General features: G+C 38.6%; 1 protein-coding gene across 6 annotated transcripts in view; it reads left to right on the plus strand.

Moving 5' to 3' along the window:
- CTBP1 (C-terminal binding protein 1) overlaps positions 1–25,510 on the plus strand; it is a 235,257-nt gene extending 209,747 nt beyond the window's left edge. For 5 of the 6 annotated variants that reach the window (XM_015624114.3, XM_015624119.2, XM_015624118.3 and 2 more), the window contains 6 exons: positions 2,683–2,889; positions 8,648–8,862; positions 12,701–12,831; positions 14,959–15,086; positions 18,320–18,437; positions 24,046–25,510. In XM_015624114.3, coding sequence (XP_015479600.1) covers positions 2,683–2,889; positions 8,648–8,862; positions 12,701–12,831; positions 14,959–15,086; positions 18,320–18,437; positions 24,046–24,232 — 986 coding nt within the window. In that variant the 3' untranslated portion in view covers positions 24,233–25,510. The remainder of the gene's footprint in view (positions 1–2,682; positions 2,890–8,647; positions 8,863–12,700; positions 12,832–14,958; positions 15,087–18,319; positions 18,438–24,045) is intronic. The other variant, XM_015624116.3, reaches the window with a different exon arrangement.
- Positions 25,511–26,212: the final 702 nt, after the last annotated feature.

Consider the following 26,212-nt stretch of genomic DNA (forward strand, 5'->3'; position numbering starts at 1 on the left):
AATCATTCTGTTCCTGTCTTGTGATTAGACTATGTTATAAAGTTAGGGTCCAACCTGATTGTGTATCCTTTCATTTACAAAATATTGTTGTCCACTCTGTCAAAAGCCAGTAAATGGTGGAAAGATTATAGTAAAACCTCTGATTTTAATATTAAGCGTGGGTGAAATGGCAGGAATTAAACACTACTGAGACAGAGAGGCTTGTATTTGTTGAACTAGTAAGTAATACAGATCTTAATGAGGTAATGTGGGAGTGATCTGCTCTTTATAAAAGGCTTTGATTGGGTTTTGAAAAGTAGATTTGGACCAGAGTCCAACGTATTTCTGAACTTCCGTAATAACTTCTTGACTTATTTTTCATACAGCTGGCACAAGGGTTTGTTACCAGCTTTTCTTATTAAGCATTATTTTATATTAGCACTTTTAATCTTCTTACAAAGCATGAAAATCTGTGTTTCTTGGATAAAACATGCTTTTTCTCCACTTCATTAATAGTTGACTAGAAAATACATACAAGTTGTGGGTGTAACACATAGAAGGATGCATGTGAAGTGGGAGCCCAGGTAATGCCTGTTGACTCCTGCATTTTTCAGAATAAAACCTGTGCACACAACCATGGAAAGCAGTGGGTAAAGGGAAGGGAACAGTGATCAACGGATATGAGATGAGAGTGTGCTGTCTTTTCCCATGTGAAATCTCTCTTCATTTCCTTGCCTCTGTCATGCTGCTTTTTGTGGTTTGCTGTCTCTGCCTTTCAAAAATGAGCTGCTTTTAAAGTTGAAGAAAAATAGGGAAAAATAGTCTTGCCATTCAGGGGAGAAAATACCTGACTTCTATTCCTTCAGTTTCCTAAGGAAACCTATTAGGGAAGAAGGTGTATTATTCCTCTTCCCAAATACCTAATATAATTCATCAAGCTCCTTTTGAAGCATAATTTTGTTGATGGCAGCTATTAGGAGACACATTTATTAAATTTACGTTGCCATTTAAAACCTGCATTGTTGCTTCATGAAAAAGACGTTTTTTGTATAAACAAGTGCAGGTGTTTAATGTAAGGTATTTAGAGGGATGTTATTTTTCAGTCTTTCACCTCTCCCTCCCAGTCCAGTTTCTTGCCCCATTTTTAGAAAGAGTGATTTTCCTGCTACCATTAAAGTTAGCAGGATGCCAAGTATAATATTCCAGCAAATGATGCTGGTATATCTTCTTGTAAGTCTTCAGGGCAGTGACTCAGCAGACAGGCTTACCTCTACAGCAGAGGAAAGAAACAGTTCTGTAAGTTCCTTGTGCTCGTTTTTAGTGATGTAGAGAAAGCTGTAAAAAAGTACTGGGCGGTAGAATCAAGGCATCTGAATGTAAAACATAGATAAATACAGTATGAGCTTATTATTTGTCATATTACTATTGATGCTGGTTTTGAAGAGAATGTTTGTTCTTCTTTGCTTCCTAAGATACTCTGGCATTAGCTGAGGACTTACTGAATATTTAGTTATGTAAAAACCCGAACACTGAAAAACAGTTTTTGGGTGTTCTTAGGATACAAAACACTTTTTTTTTTTTTCTCCACCATGAAATTATACTGTGTGGTGTTTGTTGTCTCAGTCAGCAGAACTGAGACACAAACATTTGTGGGAGCTGGTGATTAAGGAAATAACATGCAGTACATGGAAAGACTGAAGAGAGACAAGTCAAAAAGGACACTAAGTTTTTCAGGCGTTTTGCTTAGCTGCTGTGTGTTGAGTACTGGAAGGTGAAAAGCAGAATGGGATTGTTTGAATGCAATTACAGTCACCTGTTGCTTCATCTGTTTTTTGAAGTAAAATAGGCTTGTTGTGAGTCTTGAATTAGTCCACCTTCCACGGCTTTCTGTGGATATCTGTAACACTTTAAGCTGCTTGATGTTACACTTGTTTCAACTGGTAACTTTTCAGTTAGGAACACAAATTAATTTGGCATTACCTTTGCATGCCATGCAGAAGCAGATTTTGCATTTTCCTATTGACAATTAGATGGGTTCCCTTTAATGTGGGGACAAGGAAAGGCCTGGGATGTTGTTTGATGTAATTCTAAAAACCCCTGTGCAATATGTAACAGATTATCCTTCCCTGTATCATAATTATCTATACATGATGTGGAATTACTAACAGTCATCCTGTGAAGGCTTTATAACAGTTGCTGTCATTATAAATTATTTTATCCTTTTTGTTATTTGCATAGATAGCTTTTGGGAGGGTATTTGCCCAGAGGTGGAAAGCTAACTCACACAATTAAACCTAAACTGTGATCATAGACCACACTGTTGAGAGCAAGGCAGATTTCTCTTGGCTGTTCAAAACACCAAGCTCAGTGGAAATGTAAAGCACTTACCAAAGCTCATGTTCTAAACTATCAGACATCTTCAGTGCTTTTCTTCTGTGGTTTCAGTGGCCTGTTTACTATCTGCCGTAGTTTGCAATAAGTAAAAGCACAGTAATTAGTAATAAAAAATCAGAGAAATAAGTTGGATATAGCTGTTAACTGTTCTGTCAGGTATTCTGCCTTCCATTACAGTCAAAAACTCAGTATTTGTGCAAGATGTGTTGAAATACCTGTAATTTCAAACATCATGCTCCTGTATTGCTGTTCAATGGGAAAAAGCAAGCATTGTTTGGCAACTGGCATCCTCTCCCCCGCTGCTTGCAGGGATCGCCGTGTGTAACGTGCCAGCCGCCTCCGTAGAAGAAACGGCAGATTCCACCATGTGCCACATCCTGAACCTGTACAGGAGAACCACCTGGCTGCACCAGGCCCTGCGGGAAGGCACGAGGGTACAGAGCGTCGAGCAGATTCGGGAAGTGGCCTCTGGAGCTGCCCGGATCAGAGGGGAGACCTTGGGCATTATTGGATTAGGTATGTTGTCTTCATACGTGTTTCATGCCCTTTGCTGTCCATCGCTTTAAAGAAAAGTGAAGATTTGAGATATAAAAATGGAATATTTGCTCACTCCACGTCAGGTATTCATTCCTGATGATTGTATAACTCAAATGTTTTCACTTCAAACATAATAATTTTCCTCAGAAAACTTATTTTATTGCTGATATTCTCTCAGTTCTTTTTTGTATGTTGCCATATTGCCTGCTATCAGGCTCACCATTTGTAAGAGGAGACATCATCACTTCCCTTTTCCAGGACAAGGATCCTGCTACTCCAGCCCAGTTACATGTGTGTGTTTTATCCCTTACTCATTTTCATATCTGGTTTTCTTTGGACTTTCTTCCTTTTACAGTTTTTTACATTACTAAAAAGTCCTTGCTGCAGTGACATCCTGCAGAGCAGTTACTGTGTGCATTTGATTGAGCTTGATCTGAAATTGTATTTCAGCTCTAATGAGAGGAAGAATATATGCAAGAAAGTTTGAAATGCTTCCAGACCTAATAAAATCACCTACTTACCTCTCTGAGTAACCCTAAATGTTTTTCAGCATCCAACAGATGGACAGGCTTGCTTGAGATGAATTAATTACTGTCTGTTACAGAAGTAGAGAAGAAAAACAAGCAAGTCAGTTTCTATGTAAAAATTATTCAGTCATGTGCTTGTCGTACACAGATCTGATAGACTGTGGGTGTAATTGCTGTGCTATTCATCCACAGGAATTAATAATATGATTTTGACAACAAAGCATCATATTTAAATGACTGCTCCAGTTACACATTGCTGTCAAATAACTCAAGCCACGAACTCTTACTTTCAGAAGCTCAAAATAGCCTGGTGTTACATAGTGCTCATTTAAATGAGCATGCTGTACACCAGAGCCATCTTCACAATCAAAGAATTGCCTTTAAAATATGACTTCCAAGAAGTTAGTCATGACGTTGCTTTCTCAAAATTATACTCAGGTAATTATGCATCTCATTTAAACACACAATGATTATTGTGCTCACAGTCACAGCATCTGCACATAAATAATAGTTGCCGGCAGTGTTTCCAAAATGTAAATGCATACCTGGTTTTTGAAACTTAAGCTTTGGCTCACATGCAATGTGCACATTTACTGGAGATATCTCTACTGTTGTCATTCAGTTTGGTGTTTTTACTGAACAAATTCAAACTTGAGACCAGAAAGGAAAAGTCTTTCGTCACTGACGTTCTTAAGTGAGTTTCGTTGGTTTTGTTCTCAATGATTATAATCAATGACTGGATAATCAGATTGCCAGTATTGGTATAAAGCTTTACAAAATGCTAGGTTTTGGTTTTAGTTGTAAAAAGCAAGCATTTTTTGTGCATGTTACACTTAAAAAGGTTAGTAAAATCTGATTTTTAAGGGCACACATCTGTTAAAGTTATTAACTGGTCATTATCTCCAGCCTTTTGTTGTTCCTATATATATTCCTTACCATAGAATATTCACAGTTTCAAAGAGCACTGTATTGTAAAGTCACTTCTGAAAACTTCCACTCTTTCTTCTTGTGCATGCATGTGAATAGGCACAATGCTTCAATTCTGACCTGTTCTAACAAACTCCTATAACTATGTATTAATGAAGAGTATAAATGTAGACTTAGAAGATTTACCAGAATTTCTCTGTGAGCACTTCAGGCACTTAGGCTGTGATGTGCACCCTGTTCTAGTACAGATCACTGCAAAACGTTACCTGTCTAGAGTTTCAGACTCAAATATGTATTTACAACCAAAGCCTGTTGTCTTTAGGTTGTGTTTCTTCACTAGTGGCCTCTCCCCGCAGATGGAGTTTTGCCTTGGTTTGTTATTTAGACACATCAGTGTCAGAAGTGATGATCCACCCAGATGCTATGAATTGAATGTATTACACACAAAATAAACAGTTCTCATCATCTGTTGCTAAGCCCTTTCCTCTGTTTCTGTGCAGTGTCTCAGTTTCTGTCCTTTGTCGTTAATGTGTGTCTGAGATCATCTCCTCTTAACCACAACTGTGTTTTTCTATTCTTGTCTTAAAAATTGTGGTCTCTTCAGCAGTGGGTTGCTTAAATTTATCACTGCTGCTGCAACAGCTAACTGCAGACCTTCTTAACATCTGCTCCTGGGCTTTTCTCTTGTTTTGCCAAAGAGAAACACCCTGGCTCTTGCCTATCTCTGTGCTAGGGAATGACTATGTCTCCAAAGTTTCAGCTACTCACTTCCTTATCCACTGATCTAGCCAAGTTTCGTGACTCACTTGCCTTCTTTCCATCACCCACTCTTTCCCTCCTCTCATGCATATTCCTGCTTTGACACTTGCTCTGTCCTGCTTAATCCTATTACTCTGTTTTCCTCCTTTAAAGTTAACCCCATCTCTCATCCTCTGCTTGTATTGAGCTTTAAGATAAGCAGAGACTCAACAGTATAATGCCTCCTTCTTGTGCTTGTTCGATCCCATCCATCATTGTTGTGTTGTTTGGTTAGCCCCTGAGCTCCTTAGGGCACAGCCCATGCCTCTTTCTGTCTTTGTGAAGTGTCTAATTCTTTGAGCCTTACATAAATAATAATATCACATCATTAAACAGCTGTCTTTGTCACTTTTAATCTTTATTACTATCCAGTTTCCTATATTTTAAGTGATGCAACACAAGTGTGGATAATAAGCCACACATTTAAAAAAAAAAAAAAAAGCTACCTTTTCATCTTATATCTAGAATTGTAGGGGTTTGTGGGGTTTATTTAAGGAGGAATATTTCTGAACAGCAGCATGTAAGTATTTGGATGAATAGACATCTGGCTCTGGTTCTGCTCTAATGATAATCTTACAACAGTGAAGTCACACTCCCTTTCCCTTCCTTCTCAGTGAGAAATGCTGATGACTAATGACTCATGCATTTTCCTCACCCAAGAGAGGTGAAATTCTTCTAAATAAATTTGTCTCCACATCACAGTGAATGTCATCACTCAGTTTGTCTTTCCTCACCTGCTCTATTCTCTCAACAGTCCTGCTGCCCTACCTAGATGCTTGGACAAGTTACTGACCTGTGTTATAAGACAGTAAGGCTTAAGAGTTGGGTGGTATTATTCTGCAATAAATGATCTACTCTTAGCAGTCCTACTGGCTGTCTTAATGTGCTCAGCAGGAAATGTAACAAAACAGCACTCTCCACATTTCAGAGTTCTCCAAGAAGGAGGAAAATTACCCATTTTCTCCATTGCTGTTGCACAGACAGAAGAGCTGCTAAATGAAAGCACTTTTTATTTTCATGGAAGACTTCAGGCAGGTCATCATCATCATTTCCATGGTATCAAGGTCATTTTATAAAACTTTGGTGTACCAGCCTTGGATGAGTGTGCATTGCCCAAGGGCTGAGCAGGGTCCTTGACCTGCAGCTGCTGTACTGTCACACTCAGATCAGGTCATGGACAGAGTCAGGGTCAGGCACACATAGGAATTGGGACACTTGGTTTGGGGGGAGTTGGGAGACTTCTGGGGGAGTGAATGGATGAGGCTGTAACAGGAGATTTGGCTGTTTGAGTCTCTCTTCTGAAATGATGAATGGACCTTGCTAGAACTTTGATTTAGAAAATATTTGTTGCTTTCTGCTTTTTTTGCAATTGTATGCAGCATTCATTTTCTGCATTCTTCTTACACTACCAACCAAGAAATTCATTTAAGGTTTTGAGTTTAAGATTTTGCCCTCCCTGGAAGAAGCCATGAATATTCATAACAATGTGATATGCTCTTAACATAGAGTTGTCCCAAAGGTGGGACTCCTTGTGTGCTGTATTGTCCTCAGTGTATTGAGGTAGGTTTTGAGCCACTCCTGCCCAGGAGAGTCTTATCTAATAGAAGCTTTTCGGAAAAGAAAAAAAAAAGGTCATAGTTTTGTGGTTGCTCTTTATGTCAGATGGTAATTTAAAAACAAATTGAAAAATTCCTTGTGTCCAGCTTTGTACTTATTTAATGACTAACACTAAATAGGAATTGTCAATTGCAGAAGAGTTTTATTCCATAAAATATTTATAATAGGATAATTCTGGTTAGAAATAGAGATATGATTCCCAAGTGTTTTTGGAGGAAACTTTTGAGGAAGGCTTTGGTTTATTAGCCTGGGTGAGGTGAATGAAGAGTGTAGCTTTAACTGAAGAGGCTGTTGTAAGAGATTTTGCTGTTGTGAATCTCCTCAGGTATTAGTGTTTTAAAGAGTGTAAAAAAAGAGCAGATGACAGAATGTTGCATGTGAAAATGAATGGAGTTGGAGTAACAGTTATGTGCTTTGTTAAAAAAAAATAATAAATGTTTACAGTTGTGTGACTGATTCCTTGAGCTGTGAACATGCCAAAATTTGGAAACAATACAGTGTTTGTGTTGAAAATTTTCTAATTCAAATTTGTAAAAACAGCTTGGAAAGCAAACAAATAACATGCATGCAAAGTGTTGAAATGAAAGATTTTGGGAAGTATTCTAACCTGGTGTCCCCAAAGAAAAACAGACAGCCCGTGTCAGATTGATATACTGTTTAATACTCCAAACACATCTGTCACTAAGCACTACAGAATTGCTGTGTTCACATTAAGTGATTAGCAAAAACCTTTCTTCCTGTGGCTTCTGAAGTTTATTCAAATAGAAACTGAGAAGCAGAGGGAAATCCCTTCAAGCACAATTGGAAAGAGATGGGATTTCCCTGGGTTAATTTGATAATTTTTTGAACAAATTTAGACATTATAAAGGAAAACTTGTTGACTTTTTTGGGTTTTTTTTGTAATAAAACTGTTATTATGGTATGTCAAGTGATGCTTTTGAAATGTCTTTTTCCAGCATTTGTAGTATTCCAATGTGAATATCTGATCTGTAAACTTGTAACTTGAAAACTGTGTTAGTTTTCACTCTTCAAAATGCCTGTAACTCATTAGATGTACTCAGGGGTTTTCTCCCTGTGTGTTTTACTGGTAGTGTGTCAAAGGGAAGTACACACCTCCTGGTACTTGTGATATGGAGTCACACCCATACAGCGCTTTTGGCACAGCTCTGAGCTACAACAGTAAGGAAAATGGAACAAAAAAGCAAAGTGCAGTATGAGTTCCATGTGGGACTGCACTCTTCTTAATTAGGTGCCATGTGATGTACTATGTTTATTTATCATTCAGGTAGCTGAATAAAATTTATTTAAGTACTTAGATGACAGGATTCTTGTAGGCATTTTAATGCTGGAAGGACGTTATTCAGAATGTAAGAAATGCCAGAAAGGAGATTCCATGTATTCAGAATGGTTGCTCTTCAGATTAAACAAATTATCTGTCATTGCATCCATTTTTGAGGATTAATTTTATAGCTTTTTATTAAAGCCAGCTGGTTTGACATGGGTAAGGATAAGCCCTTGGCAGGATGTGATCACAGGCAGTGGTGTTTTACCATAAATAGGGCCAGCAGGCAAGCCTTGCGTTACACAGATTATTGCAGATTATGTGACATCTTCTGGCATTTCATATATCTGGTGGCAAAAGGTGCAAACCTCCTTCTTTGTTTCAAGGCAGTGTGAAACAGTCCTGATGTTCCATTTCTGATGTCAGTGATGATTCTGAATGGGATGGGAGACGCCTCCATTTTCTGCCCTTCCAGTTGCTGTACAGAGCGTTATGGTTTGATACAAGTGTTCCCATTGGGAAGGAGGAGGCCACCTTACAGCAGCTGCTTCACATCTGCTCTCATGACGTGTTTCTCTTGTTCTAGGGCGTGTTGGGCAAGCAGTAGCATTACGTGCCAAAGCCTTTGGCTTCAGTGTGATTTTCTATGACCCATACCTCTCGGATGGCATGGAGCGTGCTCTGGGACTGCAGCGGGTGAGCACTTTGCAGGACCTGCTGTTCCACAGTGACTGTGTTACCCTGCACTGCAACTTGAATGAACACAATCATCATCTTATTAATGACTTCACCATAAAGCAGGTAATAATCTCTGTGGGTGCCCTCCACACCACTGCTGGTTGCCAACTCTGTATATCATTTATTTCTGTAAATAGGTAGACTCTCATTTGATAGAAATCTTCCTTTCTTGCTGCTCTAAGATCAAACAAGTCTATAATTGATTAGGAACTAGCTCACTGCTTACGTATTGTTGCTTTTCCTGCTTTTTGGCTCAGTAACATTGCATTTGTGGAAATAATTTGCTCTTCTTAATATTGCTAAGGTTTAATGAAGTGACAATGATGTAAAAGCACTTTTTCTGTGTCATGTAGTAGCTTCTTCCTTTCCATGTGTATTTTCAGGTAGCAGTTTTGCCTTTCACTTGTCCCTGTTTGAGTTCCTTTGATGCAATTTAAGGATTATGACTAAATGGCTCCCCCCTGTGCTCAGTCCCGATGCTCACAGAGCACTTGAATGATGGAGCTCATAAACAGCATTGCATTATTGGGAAAAATAATATTTATTGGAATCAGAACTAACTAACTTCTCCCTAAAGTTGTAGGTAACATGTAAAATAATTTGAAAATCTGGGTGTACTAACTACTCCATTATTGACAAATTTCATAATGGAAGCCAGACACTTAATGAAAATTTTGATTCCATCTTTAGTTTGGGTAACAGCCAGAAGTTAAACACAGACATAAGAATGGAGGCAATGTACAGGAAAGAAACCCTAAGGTAGAATAGCTGATTTGGCTGTTCTTTATATATGTATGTATATATAGTGGGTTTATATGTTGGTGACAATGACAGTAGAACTCTTGCAGTAAAATCATTGCTTGTCTTCTGGGAAATAGTTTGTACCTACTACTCTTGAACTTTAAAACTGAAAAACTGAAGATGTTCCTCAGTCATGTGGGATCATGACAGAAAACTGACAATGCAACACACTTCTTGATTTGAGAGTTTAGGGATTTTGCAAATCCATCACAACATAAAATCAGGATTTGGGATTTAAAACTCTAAAAAATTAAGAAGATTAAAATGAAACCTAAGAGACCAGAGCTCTGTCACCCTGCCTTGAATATTGTCTTTTGTTGTATGGCTGGATACGTTCAGTGGTTATTACATGGTGAGATGTCTTTTCAAGCAGACATCTAGACCCAAAAACCATCATACTGAATTCTATGGAGCACTGGCCAATGGTCACTTTATTATACAGCAGTTGTGAAACTGGGGCCAGTTTACCACGGGAAGTTTCTGAGTGAAGGCTGAGAAATGTGTCGAGCTTTGGAGAAGGCATAGTGCATTAATCAGAGAAACAAAGTTAAACATGTTAAAACTGAGTAATACTATCTGAAATGAAATGCCTGTAACAAACTCTGCAGTGTAAAGTATCTTGTAAGCATTTATCTTCCTATTTCTTATCCTTCATGATCAAAGCAAGGATTAATTCAAGTGTTAAATGATAGTTCTTGCTTTGGGTAGGAGTTTGGGTGAAGCAGTCTGGATAGTAAAGTGGAGGTGAAACCCATGAAATTGTAACCCCTCTGACTGCTTAGTTTGTCTAGAGCATATTGTGATTTAGGCTGACAGATGTTGGAGTTGGCCTAGAATTTCTAGAGAGCATGGCATACCATTTTTGTCCAATATCACATGTCATGTAATAACCAGCTTTTAAACAAAGTACAGAGAAGTATGGTGCATCTCATTTCACTGAAGTCTCACCCTGAATTTTGTTGAGTCTGAAATGACATAAAATGTCTTTGAAAATTTGGTGTCTGTCTTCTCTTAAGTAACTTTTCTAGTGAATTAATCATTATTCTGTATAGCCATCCTGCTTCTTGTATTCCCAGAGTAACTCAGAGAAGTGTTTCAATGAACTTGTGGTATTCAGGTACTCTTAAGAGACTGAGGTCATCTTTAGTTACACAGATTTGAGAAAAACTGCAGTTTAAACACAATACTTTTATAAAGCAGCTCTGCAGGTTTAGTGTAGGTGAATTTACCAGACGTCAGCAGTTCCAGCTGTGAAGCTCTTTCAAGCTTCCACCCATTGTTAAGGATCATCTCCAGCTGCATCCACCCTGACAGTTAACATGAGTCACATAATTCATTCCCTCTAGAATGCATTTATGCAGACATGTTCTGTTTGATTTGAACATGTCGTAGTGCTGGTTCCAGAGTTTTGTAAAGAGTCCTAAAATGAAAACTCAAGCAGGGTTGTTGGGAAGATGGGAGATTTTAGCAGGGTTCACTTTAAGTAAAATTTTCACATCCTTTAGAGGGTGTTTAAATACACCAAGCTGTACTTACCACTCAAATCAGCAGTTTGTTCAGAAATAGAAGGGTATATGAGCTCCCATGAGCCCTTATGGTGTGTCTTGCCAGCTGTACGTGGCTCTATGGTGAGCCCACTTGGGCTGGTTTTGGTACAGCTCCTACAACTGACTAAGAACTGGAGATGCAGTGATTGTTCCCATAAGGAATCTCTTCTTATTACCAGACTAGCTTAAGATCCTGCCTCAGTTTCTTTACTGTTCTGATTCCCATGTTAATTACATAAAGCTGAGAGCAGCATCCTTTAGTTCTGCTCCTGCAAGTGAAGTTTGGCTTTGCTGTATAGACCAATGGATGGTTCTCCCATAGGCCCAGGAGTCTGCAGATGGAGAGAGGCAGGGCCACTTTAAATTTAGTGTTGGCCAGTAAAATGTGGTGGGTTTTTTCTATATAAAACACTACAAGCATATGCATATTAATATTCCCTATGACCTCATTAAAAAAACAAAACCGAAAACTCACTTATTCAAACCTCCTTGTTCTTGATGATTTGGCTTTTGAATCAGTATTTGAGTGTAAGGATCCATTTATGTAAGGTTTAGTTTGATGTGTGGGTTTCATGAAGTTGAGTTGGTGTCAGAATGTTGGGGTTTGTTTATTTTTATGGTGAGAGATGGAGTCAGTTCAAAATGAAATTTTCATTCTCATCTTCACCATGGTTCCTGCTCTTCATGTGCTTTCCTTCATGCACAGAGGTGTTTGATTCATCTGGCAAAGATGAAATACCAGGGTGGCTGGAAGCAGGATGCTTTAATTTACGTTTATTTCAGTACCATTTCTCTTATTTAAACTGCCACTTTGTTTTCAAGTTGTGGATATATTATGGTGTAAATTCTTACAGTTCTCCCCACACTGATTGTAGTGTCATCTACAATGCTAATCTGCACAATGCACAGCACAGCTTTTCTCCTGGGCACACAGCGTTCTCAACCAAATTCATTTTCATGCCTTTTAATTGAATAATAGAAGAATTCTTTAGACCTTTATTTGAAAAGTCTCACAGGGGAGGAGGAGGCTGAAGTAACAAAAATAAATAATACATACATCTACTGTGTTTTGGCAACTAAAGGGAAAAGTGTTTGAAAATCCAAAAGCATTGATTTTTTCTGAAAAATTCATGTAGGCTTTTATTTGTGTGAAAGTTGAAAGCCACAAAATACGAATTTGTTTAAGAATGTGCTGTAGTTTCTGTCTCATGCAATTTCACAGTGAAATAAAAAGGCATAAAATGATCTGTCACTTTCATATGCACAGTTGTATCTTTTGATCATGTTACTGCACAATATCTGAAACAACGCTTCTATTAAAAGACACTACTTACAAGAAACAAAAGGTTATTAAGTGCTGTGAAATAGCATTTTATATTAGAAGCATCACATTTGGTGGTACTTTCCAATGGAGAGGGAAGACAACTGTTACAGTTTAAATCAGCTGAATAGCCTTTGTTGTAATGGATGCTTCTTTTGAGTAAAAAATAATGCCACAACGATTTTATTTCATTTATTTTTATTTCATCATTCTTGTTTTTAACTTTCCCTAGATGAGACAAGGGGCTTTCCTGGTCAACACAGCTCGAGGTGGGTTAGTAGACGAAAAAGCACTTGCACAGGCCCTGAAGGAAGGAAGGATACGAGGGGCAGCCTTAGATGTACATGAGTCAGAACCATTCAGGTGCTTTTCCTTTTCTTTTCTTTTTATTTTGTTCACTTTCTTATTTTTAAGTCTTAGTGCATGATACAATCAACAGCAACAAGTAAATTGAGTTTTCCGTTCATTTGGTAGCTAAATACTCCTTAGCAAAGCAACATGAATCTGTGCAGCACTGGACTAATGCAAATGTAGATGAAGCTTGGGTTAGAAGTGAAAAAAGTGACATCCAAGATTTAATTCCTTAAAAAGAAAACAAAACAAACAGTGGGTTTATTTAAGAACAATAGCAGGAACCTGAGTTCAAATCCTGGGCATGGCTTTGGCCATAGCTTTTAGGGGAGTACATCTTTGCCACTGATGCAGCTCTGGAGGCAAGTGATGTCTGAACAGAGTCTTTCAAAGGCAAGGAATTGAGATGTGGTGTGAGAAGTAATTGCTTTATGATACTTTTCTGAAGAAAAAGACATTTGTCCAGCTTGCCTCTGCAGGAAAGCCATAAGTGTGTAAGAGGTTGCAAAAAAAAAAAAAGTTCAGGAAGGCTGTCAGAGTGCAGGTTTTGTTTTGTTTTACCCTTTATAAGAGGAGTTGTAACTCTACTGTCAGTGGCAGGGCTGGTAGCACAAGCCTGAGTTTTTGAATGACTGACAAGTCTAGTGTTTCAGGCAGAAATGTACCACTCCCCTAACTGGCATTGGCATTGAGCTATCAGCATTCTAATCAAAATGAGCCTATTTCATATGTCCTTGAGTCTTGAGAATAGACTGCTGTAGCTTAGTCCTTTCATGTGACAAGCCTTTTTCAGGCTGGCAGGGAAAAATGTTATTTTTAACTGGAACAATCCGCATAAGTTTTTGAAGAAGAACAGATGCAGGACAGGTTGTAAAGACTGGAGAGAGGACAGTATCTCTCATTCCAGCTTGAGGGGGAAATAGAACCTTTGATAAAATAGAATAATATCCTTTTACTCAGGATTTTTTTTATCTGCTGAGGCACAATGCCACATCACAAATACTTAATTTTATTTATGTGTACTCTGGATTCATTTATTCCTAAACATTGTCATTAGAACACAGTAATGCTGTGCAAAGCCAGAGTGTAGCAGCTCAAGGGACTTGCAGCTACATACTTTCTTCCCAATTCCTATCTGGGATCTGCACAAAGCAGCCCACTGCACCTCTAGGAAGCCCCATTTACTGTATGGAGATGCCATGTGCAGAGATTCAGTTGCAGGATTACAGCCACAGTTTCCTTTGGCTTCAGTGCTGCATGTCTATCTGTTCACAGCATGCAACTCTTTATTCAAGAGTTTTGCCAGATATTTTGATGTTTTTTGAACTACAGATGAAATCTATCATTTTATGAATTATGACCAACTCTGAAAGCATGCTTTTGTCTTAAAATATTTGCTCTCCTGTTACAGTTGACTGCAAGATTATTAAAACTGGAAATAAATAGGAGGAGCAAGTTTCCATTATTTTTGATTTCTCTACTTTGTATCTGTGATAACACTTTTACATAGATTCATTGCCTTCCCAGAAAAACAATCTGTAAAGTAAATTTCCTTCTTTCTGTGGAGTTTCTATAAAGGAATGGGAAAGAAAAAATACTTAAAAGGAAAAAACCCCTCTGAATTATCCAAAAGACATTGAGGCTGCTGATGGACACGCTTTTGATTTGGAAATAATTGTAAATATTTTTATTTTTTTTTCCTTCAAATGATTAGATGTCATACTGACAGAAAGAGAAGAGTTTTGTTGGTTAATGCAATAGAAGTAAAATTGTGATGAACTGGACAAATGGAATGGCATCCTAAATTAATGTGGATTTTCCTTTATGCATTTCTGCCCCAGAACTGGAGTGAAAGTGGCTGTAGTTAACAATAAGTGCATTGGACAGAAGCTAATGTTGCTGCTATACTTAAGCCCCACCCTTTCAGTCTATAAAAAGTGATTGTTGCTTATTTATACCCCAAATAGCGCATTAAATTAACAGAATTATAAACAAACTCAGTAAAGAATAGAAATGAAATTATTTTGTGTTGTAGAAATTAATCTCTGTATGTCCAAATCCATCAGGATTCCCCACCTTGCTTTCCCCTTGTCCCCAATATTTTTTTGTCATTTGATCTTGTTTTAAATTTTCATTTAGCTTTAGTCAGGGCCCCTTGAAGGATGCACCAAACCTGATCTGTACCCCACATGCAGCCTGGTATAGTGAACAAGCCTCAATTGAGATGCGGGAGGAAGCAGCACGAGAGATCCGAAGGGCGATCACAGGTACTGACTCACATTATTATTAGCTCCTTCCCTGTGTAGCTCATTTTAAGAAACCTATTTCTTCAGTCTTGAAAGATGCTGAAAAAAAGCAGCCTTGGGTTTTGTTTCTAATATTTGGAACACAGAAATCAGCAAATGCTCGCTAAGTCTGTTCTCAGAATTGGAACAAGTAACTTCGGAGGTTCTTTGCAATTACAAAGGGAAGGCAGGCATTGCGAAATAAGTACTTTTTTCATGTAAAGAAAATGTATTTATATATTAAAAATCATCTGCTCTTTTCTTTGTTGCATGTAAGTATTATCCATTTGATGGGTTTGACTTCAATTCCTCCTGGTATTGCTGGTACCTTCCTTAGCTTTTCCTAGACACTCCCTTACACTGTCATAAGCAGTTCTCTACGTAAAGTTTTCAGTATTTTATTGGGAGGTTATTCTATTTTAGATGTTCCCCTCTTTAAAGCCTTGCTAAAGAAGTCTGGCATTTTAAAGGGCAGAGTGTCTTTGTTATATAACTGCCATGTAATTGTAAACTGCTCACATAAGAGAAAACAGCTATGTCTCGAACATGCACTGCTAATAAGTAAAATGAGAGGACTGAGCCATTTGGCATGGGTTTGAATCCCTTGTAGCCTAAAATAAAAGGAAGGATTTTCATACTGGAAAATGATTCATTAAGCACTAATGTTTTCTCTTTAGTTGGACTTTGCTGTGTCCCCCTTGGCGATCTCGTCTGAATGCTCTGCAGACATGCAGGGCCATCTGTGTCACCTTGAGAGTAGTTCAGTGCCAACACATTGCTCTGTTACACAAAAAGCACTGGCAGTAGCCTTCCCTCTGGCTTGTGCCTAGAGAGGCCAGGCAATTTAGTTTCATTTATAGCCTGTGCAGAAAGAAGATTCTCTTCTGGATGCTAATTAAAGGCACCTCTTTAACTCCTGATCTGAATTGTCCTTTACTGGACAATTTCACTCTGTTTTAGAGGTGACCTGAAGAGCCTGACCATCCTTTTGCTGGAATTGCTCCTTGTGGCTGTACTCCAGAACTCCAGTGGTACATTTGTTTGTTAGGCTGTTCAATAACTCCCAGATAGCTCTGGGAGAGATTGCATAAACCAGCACCCGATACCTGTGTGAGGAAGGATTGATGTGCAAATCAGAATTAATAGGCTATGGTCTGAAAACTGAAGAAGATACAGCTATCCAGAGCTAGTTTTATGTGAAATTTGTGCAGTAGCCCAAGCATATGTGCCTAGGAAGGCAGACCTACAATTCCTTCAAGTGTGTGATGGTGCTCTCAGCAATCTGGATCATTGATTTGTATCGAAGCTGTCAGCACTTCAGTGTTTGCATATGGTTTTTAGTAAGATCAAACTGAGACCAGCGTTAAGGAGGTGAGAATGACATTGAATTGCAGTGAAACAAATGTAGGAAAGATACAGGAAATGTGGGATAAAGCTGGATATATGAAAATCATAGGGGAGCACAAAGAAGAGAGGGTGTAGAGAGGGAGAATAATTGCAGAAAGGTGTGAAGTGTAGGAATGAAGGCTATGACTACCATTTAACAATAAACATGTTAAGTGTTTCTGCTGTTGCTTAAAAGTCAATGATGATGTGATGTGTAAAATACAAATAATCAGCAGAGGTTAAATACCTTGAAATATATTTTTAAACTTGAAAGCATTCCAAGTATGAAATAAAGAGGACCACTGGAATGGAAATAAGAGGAAGGGTAAGCATGGCAAGTGAAAATATCATTTTAAGTTTAAAATTAAACAAACAAATACTGGGTTTTGAGAGGAGACCGGTAGAACATGCCTACAGAAGTTAGCAGAATGAAGAACAAGGGGAAGGAGGAAGACAGGATTGAGAAGGATAAACATCAGAAGAAGAAAGGTACTGTTGAAATTTGTGGATAGTTCTGGCAGAAGTTGAGATGTATGTATATTTCAGCTACATTTTGAAGATGATTCCTACATGATTGGAATTCACCTATAATGGGGCATGTACCTCACCTTGTTCAGTCCTGAGCTAAAAGCACTTTTAGCTTGTGCACAGGAGACGTCACAGGTTCAGGGACATCAGCTAAAGTCATGGAGTAGCACTATTTGATGGTATCCATTGCATGAAAAGCAGTTTCATGAAAAGGCATTTTACCAGCCCCATTGTGACTGGGCTGATGGATAGAAAGATACTGCAGTCCTTAATCAAATTTCCAGTAGGAAGCTGGAGACAAAAGACTGAACTCTTGATTCATGATGGAGCATGGTCAGTTTTTGAAAGGGTTTCTGGAGTAGCATTGCCAGCAGTGGCAGGGCTGGACTCCAAATTACCTCTTTCTGCTCCTCTATGTGCAAATGCACTGTAAGATTGAACTCCAGTGAAGACTCATTAATAAAACAGATGTCAGAAAAAACACATGCTTCAATTGATCTCTCTCCTGTTAAAATAGGTGGAAACATTCCTATTGCTATGAAGAAAATCTGTGCTGGATCTGCTCATGTCATTTTTTGCAGGGCTGAAGGTAGTTCTGCAAAAGACAGCCACAGGCTTGTCCAGTATGTGCTGAATCATGTTGACAGATTCTCCAGTCTTTAAAACTTAGTTGTATTTCAGATATTAATAAAAGGTTTTGAAGAAGTGAAGAAAGGAAATTCTGGTGTATTTTCATTTTATTAGGAATGAAAAGCATGGCTGAGGATTAATACATTGCAGTAAATAAAAGTGAAGAGCAATTCAGATACAGAAGGGAAAGTTCAGGAGGAGAGAGATTAAATGTTGGTCATATTCACGTTTATGGCACAATTCCATTCAGAATTCTGTATTTTTCATTAAATGTTTTTAATTGCTGTGACAGGTAGAAGGGTAAGGAGGAAAGTGATGTAAAGGACAGAAAGCAGGGGGGGCTACATTACTGAATTTGATAGGTAGCTATGCTCTAGATCCAAATTACAGTTTCTTGGAAAGATTAATCTTACTGATTTTGGTTTTCGTGAGACCCTGTATAGACGAGATATAGACAGGTAAATGAAAATTAAGCAGAGCATTTCAGCCATTATTACCTAAGTCCCAGGCAAAAGGCTACAGCAAGGATCAGAAACAAGCTCTTGGTGCCACTTTATTTATTGATTTAAATGCACAAATATTTGTAAATATTCCTAACATAGACATACTAAGAGTATAAGGCACACAATTTTTATACCTTTTTTTTTTTCCTCTTCCTCATTTCATCTTAGGTCGTATTCCAGACAGTCTGAAAAACTGTGTTAACAAAGATCACTTGACTGCAGCTACACATTGGGCCAGCATGGACCCTGGAGTTGTTCATCCAGAGCTTAATGGTGCTGCATACAGGTAAGTGTGCTGAAGAGGTAGAAGAAATACCTCCATAATTCAGTGTAGGTATTCAAGAATAGATAAAAGACCTTCCTGTTATTGATTGAAGTAAGTGCATTACACACCAGCTATATTGTTTTTGTAATCGTTGTGTTCAGGAGAATAATCTTGTTTTGCTAGTTGTTGTCAGTCATGCTGTGTCTAACCATGAATCCTCTAACAGTCTCTTTTTGTTGGGTATGTGAGCAATATCCATTTGTTTGTATATTCAAGTAAAACAATTCTGGTCATCTCCACTGTTGCAGTGGAAGTTTTATATTCCTTTGCTGAAGGTAATGATGCAGCTGCAGGTTACAGAAAGACTTTCAGTAATAAACTTATATTGTTTTGTTGCCTCCAGACACAAGAGAGAACAAGTAACTCAGTATTGAAAACAGTGGGACAGCCTGTGGTGATTATGAAAATACATTTAAAATAGCTTTTTCTAAATCATATGTTTAATTTTTAAGCAGAAGCATTTGAGAGACTTGATCTATGTATTCTCAGTCAGCTGTGAAAGCAGGTCTTAATAATTAATAGAAAGGGGCAATTTTTTACATCTAATATGCACATTCCTTAGTTGTTTTGTTTGCTCAAGAGTCCTTCTCTGTCCCTTTATCCCTAGCAGCTATTCTAGCAGCAGATTCTTCCTAGTAGCCAGCTTCAGACAATTTTTATTTATGAAAAACACCTGCAGTTTTTGTATTTTCCAGTATAATATTTACACATAAGTAGGATGAAAATAGCAGAAATCTACAAATGTCTGCTTCCCTCAGTGTCTTGAGGAATGGGGCAAGTGCAGTCCTCTCATTATTTTGTCATACCCCATTATCCTAATCTTTCCATTGTCCTTCTTGATGCATCTACTTTAACTTTGTTGTTCTTTAGGAGGACTCCCCATGCTTTTAGTAGAGGGAGGGATTCCTGATTTTGTGTTTTACTTCACATGGGAACCCAGCTGTGCCCTGCTGAGGAGTGAAGCAAAGTTATCCTGTCCCAATGACTTGAAACAATCTCATCAGAAGGGGATGGAGGGGTGTCAGGGACGAGTGTCACCACCCTCTGCCACAGTCTCATCAGGAGCCATAAGTGCACCAAGGGAAAGGAGTAACTTGCATTTGGTGATCACATCACTTGAAGAGGTTTATTTCTGGAAGTATGCCCATAGCCCTAAATATCTAAGAAGGTTGTTTTTATTTGCTTAAATGAGAAGCTCAAGCACACAAGTTCTCCTCCACACAGCATCTGGTTTCAAGGACTTCAGTTTGGAGTAGTGAGGGTATGGCTGGATGTAATTTGGGCTTTAAAGGCAGGTGTTGCTGGACAGGAGGTAATAACTCCAGCCCTGTTGTGGCAGTTAAGAACAGGGGTCCATGCCCAAATAAAATGCAGGTTTTTGTTCTCATTTTGGGGGTCACAAGTCCAGCAGAAGCAGGCTTAGCAGCCAGAAATTAATTTTAACGTAGGAATGTCTGGGGGAGTTAATGATTTACTAGGTAAAGACCATATGTATTCAATGTAAGCAGGATAAACACAGAACTGAGTGGCTTTTTAAAACATTGTTTCAGTCCATTTTTTCAATAAAGAAAATTTATTATAAAATTCTGATTTAATTATTTTCAAATGCAAAATAAAACTAATTTTAGGAATTTTGAGGCAGGAGTTAGCAGTTATACAATAAATGTTAAGAGCCTTTTGGAGGGGCAATAGAACAGTATTTGAATGTGGATAAAGGCAGTTACTACTGTGTGAAGTGCAAAATATGCATCACTTGAAGCTCGGGTTTTTATGAAGAAATCAGTTTCAATAGCAGTGTTTGCTGATGCTTAATTCCTACCTGGATTAAGTGCAGCATTTAACTTGAATGTTCAAACCAAATTTTTCCATCTTTTCTTTGCAATCCAAGATTATGTTGAGCTAAGTGAGTTTGGAGTCTTTCACAGACTATGATGTTCCAGATGTGCTAATAACTGTATCATACTCATGTAATTGCATTAGAAGATAAGACCATAATTTATATGTTAAAAAATGCAGATACCTCTTTTGGTGAACTAAAACTAATAAGGCTGTTTTATTCTGGATATATAATTCTTTTGTATTTTGATGTAGGACAGAAATCTCAAATTATCAGATATTATCACAAGCCAAGAACACAGCATTAGTCAGCAGATTGTAATCTAGGTCATCTGAATATCATCATATTCTGGAAAAAACAAATCCATTTACCATGCAAAGTGCAAGACACCCTATCAGCACCAAAGGTCATGAAAGCAGGACCTATCCAATGAGGAAAGATCAACAATACTCCTGAGAAGGAATTATTTGTAGTGGTCTTGGTGAAGCAGCATAATGTACCCTGATCTTGCGTTGCCGCCGTGTATTTGTTACCAAGCTGCCTGTGAAATAACTCCCTGTGTGATTCCTGTGTCACAGAGCAGGCAGGTCATAGGCACAGAGAAATTCAGCAGCCACTAACACTGCCTGTACCACTTACAGACATTTCCACACATCTTCCTGCCTCCTAACAGGTAGAGGATAAGGCTGGATGGGGCTCTGAGCAATCTGGTCTAGTGGAAGGTGTTCCTGCCCGTGTCAGGATGTGGGAACAAGATGATCTTTAAGGTCCCTTCCATCCCAAACCATTCCATGATTCTGTGAATACCTAAGTACTGAAGAGGTCCTTGGATGAGAATAGCTAGATGTTGGTAATTCAGGAGCTATTTTATGTTGGGGTTCTTCACTGGTGATTTTCAGACTCAGTGCATGATAACAGTGCACTTAAAAATTGAACTTCTAGGACAGACTCAGTTTCTTGAACAGAGTTTAGCACAATCAGTTCAAGGTGCTTCTGCAGTTTAAGAGCAAGATGAGAGTAAAGCAGAAATTAAAGTTGACCATCTGTTATAATTAAGAGGGCTGCTGTGTTTGTCCTCCTAAATTAAGACTACATGGGGGAAGGGGATGGAAGAGTATGAATTAACAGAAGAGGTATAACTGCTCACTTCTGCTTTCACAAAAATTTAGTTCAGTGGACATTTTACCTGTAAAACATCTCAACTTACTGGTGCCAGAGGAGGAACTTCATGAAGTGCAGGAAAGGATGTATTTGCTGGTTAAGAATAGAAAAAATTGAAAGACTAGAAAAGCAATAAATAGCAGCAAAAGGGAAATATAGAATACATATGCTCATGGATAGAGGCTTGAGTTTATGTGCCCTTTCAGAGACGGGATTTGAGCAATGCTGATGATTAAAATGGAACAAAAATTACAAAAAGAGAACTGCAAAGCAGGGTTAAGAGTTGTCAAGTAAAATGCAGTCTTTGTGGAACAATATGGTAGCTGTATATTGGCTGCTGCCACTGTGTAGCTTTAGGAGAAGAAAAACAATTGTAGGGCCTCTGGAGTTTGAGTCTGTAGGAAACCTGTACCTGAGGTGAAGTGCTGGTAGGTAGAATCCTGATGGTTATGACTTGGTGTCTAAGGGAATGTCCTTATATACAAAAAGGATATTTGGAGTCATAGCAGAATTACAGTTATGCAGTTTGAAATGTTTAATGTGCTCATAAGGTCACTCTTCATGCTTCTGATTCAGCACCGTCCATTTTCACGAGGGGAGGCTCAGACTTTTCTTCCTGCAAACACAGTTTTCAGAAGCTGCTCTCTCCTTGACTTTTTTCCAGCTCTGGTGTGTTGATACTCTGGGAATACGTTGTTAGAAAGCAGAGATTGTTTGCTGAGAACAGCTGCAGTGTTGGACTTTTAAATGGAAATTTGTGTCGTGTTGTGTGTCTTGCAAAGCACCTAGAATAACAGAAAAGCTGTTTCTGAATTAAATTTAGGTAAAACAATACAGTCTGACAGTTTTCATAGGAGCTGAAGCAAATTTGATTAATAAGATTCAAATGGAGTTACTGAAACAAGCAACTAATTCCATTAGCAACTGCAAATTAATTCCAAGGAACCTCAGTGGAGAGGGAATTAGCATAGGAAGCCCTGTAAATACGTGTACAATTGGGAACAAAGTTATCTGGCCTACAGGTGGTGTGATCAGTCACAGCCTCATTACCCATCCCAGATTACAGTCAGTGTTGGGTGTGTAGGAGTCTTTCCCAGGATGGCCAGACCAGTGTGTGGTGTCCCTGTTGTCCCTGTGCTGTGCCAGTCCTGCTGAGCCCATCTGGCTCCATATTTCCAAAAGCAGTTCCCAGGATGTTTCTGTGGTGGAAGCAAAAAAAACCAAGTCAGTGTGCTTGCATCCAGCTTTTTTCTCCTGAGTCTTGCCTAAGTTCTGCAGTAGTTTTCTCCCAGTTTGAGGGAGCTTGCACAAACACATATTATTACCATGGAAAAGATGCAGAAACAGGCTGAAATTCCCTGATGCATTGAGCTCTGATGAGGAGCAAATCAACAGCACAATAACGTGATACTTGAAAAAAGCTCGACAAGACAAGTGCCTTTTGTCCTATGTAGTTCTGGGTAAATACTTGGGTGGCAAAAGCTGCAGTGAGTGGTAGTTTTGTGTGTTCAGGCTTTCAAATGCATAATGAATGGTCTCACCAGGATGCTTGAGTGGGCAGAGTACAGCAGGAGAGAATGAGGGAAATGAGGGATGAGTGTGCAGCTTTACGATGAGGACGGTATGTAAAGGGTCAGTGGTAGGTGGCCAGTGTGACATAACTTGCAAATAGGTATTGAGATATTTGACTAAAAAGAGAACAGATTTTTATTAAATCCATGTGTAGCTGTTTTTATACAGCACTGTGAAATACCAGTGTTCATCAGTTACACCTGAAGTTTGGGATTGGAACAATAGATTTGCAAGATTTTTTTAGCCTGGTAACATCAGAGCCATTATAAAATTGAGCTGAATCAGAGAGTGATTCTTTTGTTGAATGCATAAAATATTTAGATGTCAATGTTTGTCCAGGTAGAGTAAGAAATCTTCAGAACCATCCATAAATTTTATGTTTGCGTTTCTCGCAGTCTGCCTGAAGCACTTGTCCTCTGTGTATCTGGTACTGGTTCTTCTTCAGACAAGTGCAGTGGCAAGTTTGCTGCTGAAAACCCACTCGGGTGCAATAGGCTCGAGTTTGTCATCTTACAAGTGTATGGGTGTGATGGCTTTTTGGGGGAGCTGCCAGGAAGCTAAGGCTGCAAAACTACTGCAAATAAATATTTTTTCAAACCACAACAATGAAAATTTGAAATTGCTACATGAGAATGAAAGAGATAAAAAGAGAAAAGTTGTAGAGAACATATTGCACGGACCCAGCTGGAATAATTTCTTGCTGAGGTTATGCTTTGAGAGCAGCAAAACTTGAAGGCAGTTTCCCTTGCTGTGTTGTTACTCCTGCTATTAAATCTGAAGAAATAATCTGAAGAACTTTCATGTCTCGTTTGGTAAAAATACAGCATCCGGTGCTTTATGTAGCAGCATTTGCATGTGGCATCTGACATGGAGCTGAGCTCCCTGTCTCTCTAACTGGTCTGAAAGCGAAAGCAGCATCTCTGTAGCTCTAGAAGGAGGCAGGGTGGGTTCTCTGCTCAGCTCCTGGTTTTAATGTGTGCTCTGGTTTTCTCCTCCCAGCAGGTATCCCCCGGGCGTTGTAAGCGTGGCTTCCACTGGCATACCTGCAGCAGTAGAAGGAATAGTCCCCAACCCCATGTCTCTATCACACGGCCTCCCTGCTGTAGCCCACCCGCCCCATGCTCCTTCCCCCGGCCAAACTGTCAAACCAGAAGCTGATAGAGACCACCCGAGCGACCAATTGTAGCCAACAACAGCATTCCCAACATCGGAGACTTCAACCGCAGCGCGTGGAAAACAACACAACACAAAACCCTGGATTTTGATTAAAGGCAAAACCATGAACTTACAGGAGGAGACGATTATTGGTTTAGAAACTGGTCCAATATACAGTATAAAAGGAAAAGGTGGGAGACAAAAAGAAGATTTGGAAACATTTTTTCCTCCGTATAAATTGTAGTTTGTCCCTGTCCAGTGGACTGATTCACTGTTTCTGTGTCCTATGGGTTCTTTGTTAAGCAAGAGAAGTTAGTAGTTAATTATATCATGAATGTACTTGTCTGTGTACAGTTTCTAGAACATTAAAAAGGGTTTGTTTGCTTAGCTGTCAACAAGGAAAAACATAAGGGAGGCATTCAACAAACCAGTTTTGAGATTAAAAATCCTTTCTTTTATATTTTCAAACATGCCCAAAAAAGAGGCAGTTGGCAAACTTCTCAGGACAATGAATTTTTCCCATTTTTCTTTCTACGCCACACAGTGCATTGTTTTTTCTACCTGCTTGTCTTATTTTTTAGAATAATTTAGTAAACAAAAGAAAAACAGTTTCTCCTAATTTTGGCATGAATTCCCTTATTTCAAAATGAAGACAACCTTGCAAAGAGATTTTGAGGAAAAAAAGAGGTTTTGTATAAACGAGCATTGTGCTTTTTGTCACCAGTTAAAGTATATATTATTGGTGGTATCTGGAAAAGGCACTAGACTACTGAAAAGTAGCAGCATTTCATTGCCTACATTGATTCCTTCCTGGTAATGTGGTAGGCTAGCAATATTTTTGGTTAAAATCATGTTTGTGACTGTAACCATTTGTATGAATTATTTTAAAGAAATAAAAATCCCAGACAAATATCATATGTGTAAAAATTTTTATTTCTAGTAACTGTTTATTCAACTTTTATTAGGTTTCTTAGCTGTAATTTTTAAACAGATGCTGTCAAGTATTTCATTTCTAGCTTTACTTTGCTCTCTGTTGTTTGTAATACTGTCTTGGAAGCTTGAAAAATAAAAAAAAAAAAATTCTTTCCATACCATTTTTCCCTTTACATTTCGTAAATGTTGATCTTTTTTTCCTGTGTTTCTAATGGAGTTTGAAATTAAGATGGATTTTGATTTGTACACCGGCATCATCAGCTACAATGTGGTAACAGCATTTATGCCACCACTGTGGGCAGAGCAGAGGAGGTACAACAGCAACACAACAACAACAGTAATAATAATAATAAATGTCTTTTGCCGAAGTCCAACATGAGAAGTGTCCATTGTTTTATTTGCTTCTGTGATGATGGAAGGGTGCAGCAGGATGTAATTGCATTTGCTATATTGAAGGAGTTTGTTTCTTTGAGCACAGGCAGAAGTGTGTTCAAGGCAGGTTAGATTCCAGCTGGATGTTGTTCTGACCTTTCCTGTGCTCCTGGGTAAGATGCCCTTCATCCCTGAAAAGTTTAAAAAAAAGACAAAAGTTTATCTACTTCAGGAGGGAAATCCGTGGTGAGCAAAATTGAACCTGGAGCTGAACCTCCTTGGTGCTCTGTTGTCTCTTTATTCACTATTAGTCTGAACATTGCACCCCACTAAGGTTGGTGAGCTGGGTTTTATGGGATCTGTGAGAAGTTCTGGCCCCTGTTCCTGCAAGTCTGCAGAGCAGCCTCCAGCTCAGTTCAGGAAAGGGTAAGAGGCTGCAAATCACCAAACTCAGAAATTTGTGGGTCTCTATGCAGTGAGCACTATGTAAGGTGAAATTTTATCTCTGTGGAAGATGGGAAGTTTTTTGCCTTGAACATTCAGAGCTAAAAATGTCATCCATTACAATTTATTTGATGGTAAAACTCTTTCTGTTCCCTTTGTGAAATGAAATGGAAAACAGCCCTGAAACTGCAAGCTGTCCCAGAAAAGACACTTACAAGAGCTTGGAGGCCAAAAATTTGCAAAACAAGTGCAGTCTCCTGCT

The sequence above is a fragment of the Parus major genome, chromosome 4 (assembly GCF_001522545.3).
Source record: "Parus major isolate Abel chromosome 4, Parus_major1.1, whole genome shotgun sequence".
Lineage (NCBI taxonomy): Eukaryota > Metazoa > Chordata > Aves > Passeriformes > Paridae > Parus > Parus major.